The sequence below is a fragment of the Lutra lutra genome, chromosome 17 (assembly GCF_902655055.1).
Source record: "Lutra lutra chromosome 17, mLutLut1.2, whole genome shotgun sequence".
Lineage (NCBI taxonomy): Eukaryota > Metazoa > Chordata > Mammalia > Carnivora > Mustelidae > Lutra > Lutra lutra.
Genome location: NC_062294.1, coordinates 17,886,123 through 17,892,830, shown reverse-complemented (window position 1 = coordinate 17,892,830; position 6,708 = coordinate 17,886,123). Strand labels below are relative to the sequence as shown.

General features: G+C 57.9%; 2 protein-coding genes across 3 annotated transcripts; both read right to left on the bottom strand.

The window, feature by feature from the left end:
- Positions 1-31: 31 nt before the first annotated feature.
- Positions 32-3,970, bottom strand: CTRL (chymotrypsin like). Its single transcript, XM_047710957.1, has 7 exons — positions 2,028-3,970; positions 1,286-1,389; positions 1,115-1,194; positions 916-997; positions 568-748; positions 349-482; positions 32-261 (listed from the first exon to the last, which is right to left on the bottom strand). Exons 1-7 carry the CDS (start codon positions 2,077-2,079, stop codon positions 100-102), a joined length of 795 nt encoding a protein of 264 aa, XP_047566913.1. The 5' UTR covers positions 2,080-3,970; the 3' UTR covers positions 32-99.
- PSMB10 (proteasome 20S subunit beta 10) lies at positions 3,969-6,634 on the bottom strand. Of its 2 annotated transcripts, XM_047710955.1 has the most exons (8): positions 6,344-6,542; positions 6,047-6,134; positions 5,861-5,958; positions 5,615-5,755; positions 5,221-5,336; positions 5,052-5,110; positions 4,265-4,416; positions 3,969-4,139 (listed from the first exon to the last, which is right to left on the bottom strand). In XM_047710955.1, exons 1-8 carry the CDS (start codon positions 6,397-6,399, stop codon positions 4,028-4,030), a joined length of 822 nt encoding a protein of 273 aa, XP_047566911.1. In that variant the 5' UTR covers positions 6,400-6,542; the 3' UTR covers positions 3,969-4,027. The 2 variants fall into 2 exon arrangements, with proteins under 2 accessions (XP_047566911.1, XP_047566912.1); XM_047710956.1 differs by lacking the exon at positions 4,265-4,416 and having other exon boundaries at positions 6,344-6,634.
- Between the last annotated feature and the right edge of the window lie 74 nt (positions 6,635-6,708).

Here is a 6,708-nt window from a genome sequence, read left to right as displayed (position 1 = left end):
CCGAAAGCCCCTCCTTTCCCTTGAAAGGACAGGAATGCACAAGAGGACAGAGCACGGGGTCTTTATTGGATTGAGATGGGGAGAGGACATGTGGCCGGCTCAGTTGGAGGCTACGACCTGGTTGATCCAGTTGCTGAACTTACTAACCCGAGTGTATATGGCAGGCTGGCGCACATTGCAGTTGCTGGTGCCCCAGGAGACGACGCCAACAAGCACCCATGTGTTCCCCTTCTGGCAGACCAGAGGGCCTCCGGAGTCTCCCTGAGGAGGGAGAGGAGAGCCATCAGCATGGGGGTCAGGGGGTGCCCCAGGGCAGTGCAGAGGGCAGGCCAGGGTGCCGATGCTCACCTGGCACGAGGAGGCCCCTGCGCCGCCCGCGCAGATCATGGAGTCAGTGATGCGTGAGCCCCAGTACTGCCGGCATTGATTCACGGTGACCAGGGGCAGGGCCACCTGCTGCAGGCGTGCTGGGGTCGTATTGCCTAGGGGCCAGAGGGGATGGTGAGGCCCTGGATGACTGCTTCCCACCCTGGCCCTGTCACCCAGATCTTTGGCCCAAGTTCCTACCCACGCTGCTGAGACGTCCCCAGCCAGTGGTGGCACACTTGAGGCCCGCAGGCAGTGCCTCATTGGAGGAGGCCACACAGACTGGTGAGATGCGTTTTGTGTACTGGGCTGGGGAGGCGAGCTTCAGTAGAGTCAGGTCATTGTTGAGGGTGTTGGGGTTCCAGGAAGGGTGCGTGATGGCCTGTGGAACCAGGAAGGAGCCAGGGAGGATGGTCATGGGCATAGGCCCCCCATGGTTGCTGATTGCTGAGGAGGGTAGCCTAGGGCCTGCCCTGAATTCCTCATCCCCAGAGCCCCCCATCTGCCCCAGGCACACTTTCTTTCCATGTCTTTAGCCTAGATACTCACCTTTGAGATGGACAGAACCTGCAAAGGCTCTGCATTGGATGATCGGTCGTACTCACCCAGGACAACAACGTGGCGGCCAGGGCTGCAGTGAGAAGGGGGTTGGGCAGCCGCAGGGAGGGCAGAGTGACAAGAGAGGGGCATGCAGGGGAAGGAGGTGGGGAGAGGTGGGCTCCGGGGCAGGTAGAGTGGGAGTACTCACCTGACATTGCAGTGGGCAGCAGTGACCACCCAGGACTGGCTGATGAGGGAACCTCCGCAGAAGTGGAAGCCACTTCTGTCCTGGGATCAGGGGTCAGAAGTGGGGGTGGGCTCAGGCTGCATCTAGGCATGAAGAACCTGGTACCCTGCCCCACCCCCGGGGTCCATGTACCTGCAGAGACACCTGCCAAGGCCAGGAGCCTGGCACTGCGTTCTCCCCGTTGACAATCCTCTGGCTGGAGCTCAGTAGTGGCTTGATGGCAGGAACTCCGCAGCCTGGCCATTGGGCTGGTGAGGACCTGCTTCCCATACCCCCATACTCCCACCCAGCTATCCCCACCTCCTCCTGGGTGCCCCCAGGCTCTGGCCCTCAGAGGTCCAAATCAAGAGGGCTCATCATTACCCCTTCTCACCCTGAGCACCTCTAGGTATCTTGGTTACCTATGTCCTTACCTCTGTCCAATTCACCTCCAGATTCTGTCCGTTCTCTAACCTCTCTCCACTCTTACTTCCCATTATTCCCCAGATTCACTCTCACCCTCCAACTCAGGGCATTTTTCTCCCTGACCCCTGGGATAGTTTCCTCCCTGGCTTTGCCACCTTCTCCAGGACTCAACAGCCAGAGGCTTCTCCCTAAACTACATGTCCAACCTTCACTTCTCAGCTTCCTAAACCCTCCCTGGCTCCTAGCTCTGGCCTAATATTGTCCCATTTGTGAAACCAGCCCCTGGCCACCTCTTGCCCCCACCACCCCAACCCTGGCACTTCCTTTTTCCTTTACCCACTCTGTACACCTAATTCCCTTCCAGCCAGCCCAGCCCCTTCCCCGAGCCCCTGGGCAGGAAGCCTGGGGCTGGTTTTGGAAGCTTGGTTGCTTTAGGGCTGGTCATCAGGGCTAGTCCAGGCCCACTCACCCCAGGAGGAGCCGAGGAGGACCAGGCTAAGGGTCAGACTGAGCAGCAGCATTGTGGCAGGCGTGAGGTTGAAAGCTGGGCCTACTTTTATGGTTCTCCTCGTCCTTGGGCAAAAGTCCCAGGCCTGAGGCCAAGCCAGCTGTGTGGGCTCAGCCCCCTCCCATGCTCTGGTCAGGAGGAGGGTCTTTAGGTCAAGGTCTTGGATTCAGGCCTGGACTTTATCAGACAGAGACCAGGTGTGAGGCTCTCATGTCCACCCCACAAAGCCTGGTCTCTGACTGGTTCCCTGAACCACCTCACATCCCAAGCACTGAGTGTTAAGTAGCAAGGACTTACGGTTAAATTAGGTCTGTGTGGACTACATGGTGGCTGGGATCAGCGAAGTTTCTTAGGGCTGTCAGGGCACTAGACTCAGAGAAGTCTGCTCAGCACCCAGGGGTGTTCCTGATGGGTGGAGGGAATTCCAGCTGTGCCAGCTGTGCTGTGGAGGGCCAGGGCCATGCGGCCAGAACAGGGTTTCTGGCAGGTCACAAATCTAATAGCATCTCAGTGATTTCTCACCAACTTGGAACAGGAGTCAGTTTGTCCAAAGAGATGGTGACTCTTCTACCAGCACATAGTACTTTTGGACCCAAACCTTCACCTGGCTCCAAAGCCCACACTCTTATTGAGGAGACGACACCTGGTAGGGGCCTGGCACACAGGAGGGTAAGGAGTGAGCACTTGGTGACTGGCTGACCCTGGATGGGGGTTATGGGTCCCAGGGTGACAGCCTCCAGGCCTTGGGGTTCCTGTGGGCAAGTTCTTGGTGTCCACAGCCCAGCTGTTGTGGAGTTCCAGGCTGAGCCTGCACTGAGGAAGAGAAGACAGCCCCGTGTGCAAAGCTGCAGTAGGTAAGTTGGCTGGGCTCCTAGAGGTGTGGGGGGCAGCAACTGACTCTACACTTCAGTCAAAAAAATAAGATGCGCAAAAAAAAAAAGACGCGCTAATGGTTGAACAGAGGAATGGAGGGATGGAAGTGTGATCAAACAAATATAACAATAATAATTGTAAAGTCGATTGTGGGTATATAGGTGTTCAGTGCAATTCAGCTGCTATGTTTAAAAATCTTCATAATAAAATATTGGGGAGGGGGGAGCACAATCAGGGGCCCAGGGATGTCCAGCTCAGAGTAGACCCTCCCCAACGGTTGGGCAGACTCTAACAGTTCCAAAGCTCCAGTGGAGTCAGCTGTTCTCTCTGAGGGCACGATCTCCTGCCAGCACATGGCCCTTGGGCTGGCCCTCAGGGGGCACTCAGCAAAGGTTTGCTGGATAAATGTGTCATATCATCTCTCTCTACATAAGCCCTATGATCCATCAGCCTAGCAAACTCGGGAGATCCCTGCCCCCCGCCGCCCCTTTCACAGATCAGCACGTCCAAATAGAAGCCCTTAGGGTGGGCCTGGTCATGGGAGCAGTTGCACAGGTAAAGGTGTTGCAGGGGTGAGGAGTGTTCTGTAAGAACTTGCCCTTGGAGTCAGGGAGCAGCTCCTCTATCAGCTTTAAGGGCTAACTCAGTGGAGTCCATGCAGTCTCCTTGACTGAGAAGTGCGGGCTTTGCTGTGGGACACTGATGAGCCAGGGAAAGGGGGCAGTGTGGGGGGCCTTCTGGGTTTTACAACAGTCCTCAGTAGACTAGAGGGCAAGAGCAAGGCACCGGAGTGGTAGGGGGACCTCTATAGTTTGGAGAGTCAGGAAGGGGCCTTCCACCTTGAGCTGCAGTGCTCGCCAGGGCTGGAGTTCTGGAGGAATAGATGCCTATGGCTATGGGTAAAGGGCACCTGTAAGGCCAGGCCCTGGAACAATGCAGAGAGTGGTCCCTGCAGGTGTACATGAGCCACAGTGTCCGGATGGCTGCTTGTCCCCCTCCATCCAGGAACAACACAGCCATCCGTTTAGGTGTTTTTGTATTTCTTGGGTTTATTTCTCTTCGTTCCAAGCCCTAAGCATCATTCCACTTCATTCTACCTCCATGGCCTGCACGGTTTCCTCAAGCAGTTCCAGGGTCAGTGGCTTCACTGTCCTGGACAGGACAGCTGTGGTCCCAGGGGCAAAGCGGTACTGGCTGGGCCTGCGAGAGGGAAGGGATGGGCTCTCGACTTGGGCCCATCATGTGGCCTGTCCTCTTCTTGCAGCCCCCATCTCCCTTGCTACTGCCCCTCCTCCCTAGTGGTCCCCCATCTCCCATGCTCCCACCTCTCTATGGGCTTTGTGGGTGAGCTTAATGTTCTCAGAAGCTTGGTGCCGGTCTCCGTTATCACACACGCATCCACACTGCCTCCAGAGCCCAGGTCACCCAGGATCCCTGCAGTGATGGCTTCCACTAGCAGCTCCTGGGCGGCCTCCAGCTGTGATGATAATGTGTGCATGAGGCCTGATGGACTCTTTCAGGCTATAGCCAAGAGGTTTTGTTCATCTCGGAGCCAGAGTATTTAGCATTTGCTCATATCCAGACTCCTCTGTTTCCCTATGTTCCCATCCACCCCAAGCTCCCTTCCCCTCGTCTCTGCCTCCCTTTCTTCAGAGACGCCGTGTTCCCAGTGCACCACTTCACAAACTTCTCTGAGTCACTTACACTTGTGGTTCTGCTTCCAGTGCTGTCTACCCAACCAATGTGGTCTTGGTCCCCAATCTACCAGCTCATTGCTTTTTCCGTTCTGGGCCTTAGGCACCTCTGAAGCAACACATGGCATCCACTTTCATCCCAACCCAAACAAAATCCAGACTCCAGACCCCACTTGCCATTCCCTCCTCCCTCAGCTTCAAAGGGTCCTGAGCTTTGACTTCAAGCGGTCCAAACTTTGGCACTGATGGTCGTCTGTTGGAATAGCACTTCAGTCTGACTCCACTGTCCCCTCAGTCGTCACCTCCTCCAAGAAGCCTTCCCTGACCTCTAGACTAGGCCAGGATACCTCTGTGTTACCCTAGCTCCCATGTGCCCTTCCCATCAGTGAACGCGTAGTGGGGGACAGGTGTTGCTCACCTTCATGTTCGCCTGGAACCGATCCTCCAGTACCGCCAGAGCAGCATCCTGGCCGGAACCTGCAAGTAGGAGGGGCATCGGAGGTCAGTCGTGGCCAGCGCGTCGCGGGATGAACAGGAGGCCAGGTTCGCAGGGCTGGGATTCCTGGGGAGGGGGAGGAAGAGCTCACCCAGGGCTGCGAAGGGCAGACGGCTGTAAGAGCCGTGGGGGTGCACGCTGTAGAGCTGCGGTCCGGTGAAGTCTACTCCTCCCACTATCAGCGACGCGCCCACGTGGCCCCGGTACCTTTTCAAGGGGTGGGCGTGGTCAGCTCCAAGCACTTGGGCTTCTGGTCCCGCCCCTCCGTGACACCGACCCGGGACCCGAGCCCCGCCCGTTCCTGCCCTCTAGCTCCCGGGTCCTACCAGATCCCCTTCCGGTTGCCGGGCTCCTCTTAGGTCAGCCTTTTCCGGTCTCCGGGGCTCTCGCAACCCCGCCCTTCGTCCTGTCCCAACCCCTCTCTGTCCCACCCTTCCTACCACGGCCACTCCTCAGGGTCATCATCTTAGCACCCCCCCCAGCACCGGAAGAGCGTCTGGCGCAGAACGCGCGTGACTGTGGCCACGCGAGGCTCGCGGCCCGTGGACAGGGCGTGTAGCTCCATGTTGGACGCCGCCAGCCGCGTCGTCATTTCGGCGTCCGCGGCTACTCCAGCCCCACAGCAGCTGAGAAGGAAGGGAGGATCGGTGTGGGCGGGGCTAGGACCTGTGGGGACCCGGGTTGGGAACGAGGGGGCGGTTCTTTGGGGGAATGGGTTGGGGATTTCTCACTAGATTTTGGGGGCGATGAAGTGGATCTTCTCGCAGTTCTTGTCCATCACAACCGAATCGCTAGTGGCCCGCGTGTCCGCGCCCAGGATGACCCCGTCCTGGGGAGGGAGAGGGTCTGCTGGCTCAGTGCCTGTCCGATCCCTCAGGAGACCCTTCTGATCCCCCCAGTCCCACGCTCCTGCTCACTTGGAACACAAGGCCCGCGATGGTGGTTCCGGTCTTGTGTGGATGAGGGATCCGGAGGCCCGGGAGGACTCGTTCTAAGGATGCATTTCTGGAAACGGAGTGGAGTGGCCCAGGTTGAGGTGCCTCTTCATCACATCCTTCAACTCTGTCCTAGACTCCCTCATCTCTAGAGGTGGGAGCCTGGAAACCCAATTCGCCCAACACACTCTGCCGCCTCTCCACCCCCACCCGAATAAAGGCCTTAGGGCTTCCACTCCCAGAAGTCCCTCCTCTCGCCCCATCCACCACCCCCATCACCTCTGGCAGTTCTCGAATGAGAAGCCCCTTCGGGGCTCTAACTCTGGCTTCAGCATCTCGAGGTGGGCAGGGTGGTCTGGGGGTTGGAGGGCTATGGGCGACAAGCACAAAAGGCCAAAGCCAGGTTCTCTGTCAGCCACCCTCCTAGCCGGTCTGACCTTCTCGCTTTCGCTTTCACCTTTTCCTCAGAGCCTGGCTGGTGCCTTCCTCATCTTCTCTTTCACTTTCACCTTCACCACTGCTCCTGGGCAGCTTGGCAAAGGGGAGAGGTCCTTGCCTGGCTTTCCATCCTGCTTCCTAGTCCTCTGAACGGAGGGACAAATGCCTCTGGCCCTTGTTCAGCAGCTCCTCACCCTTCCACCCTG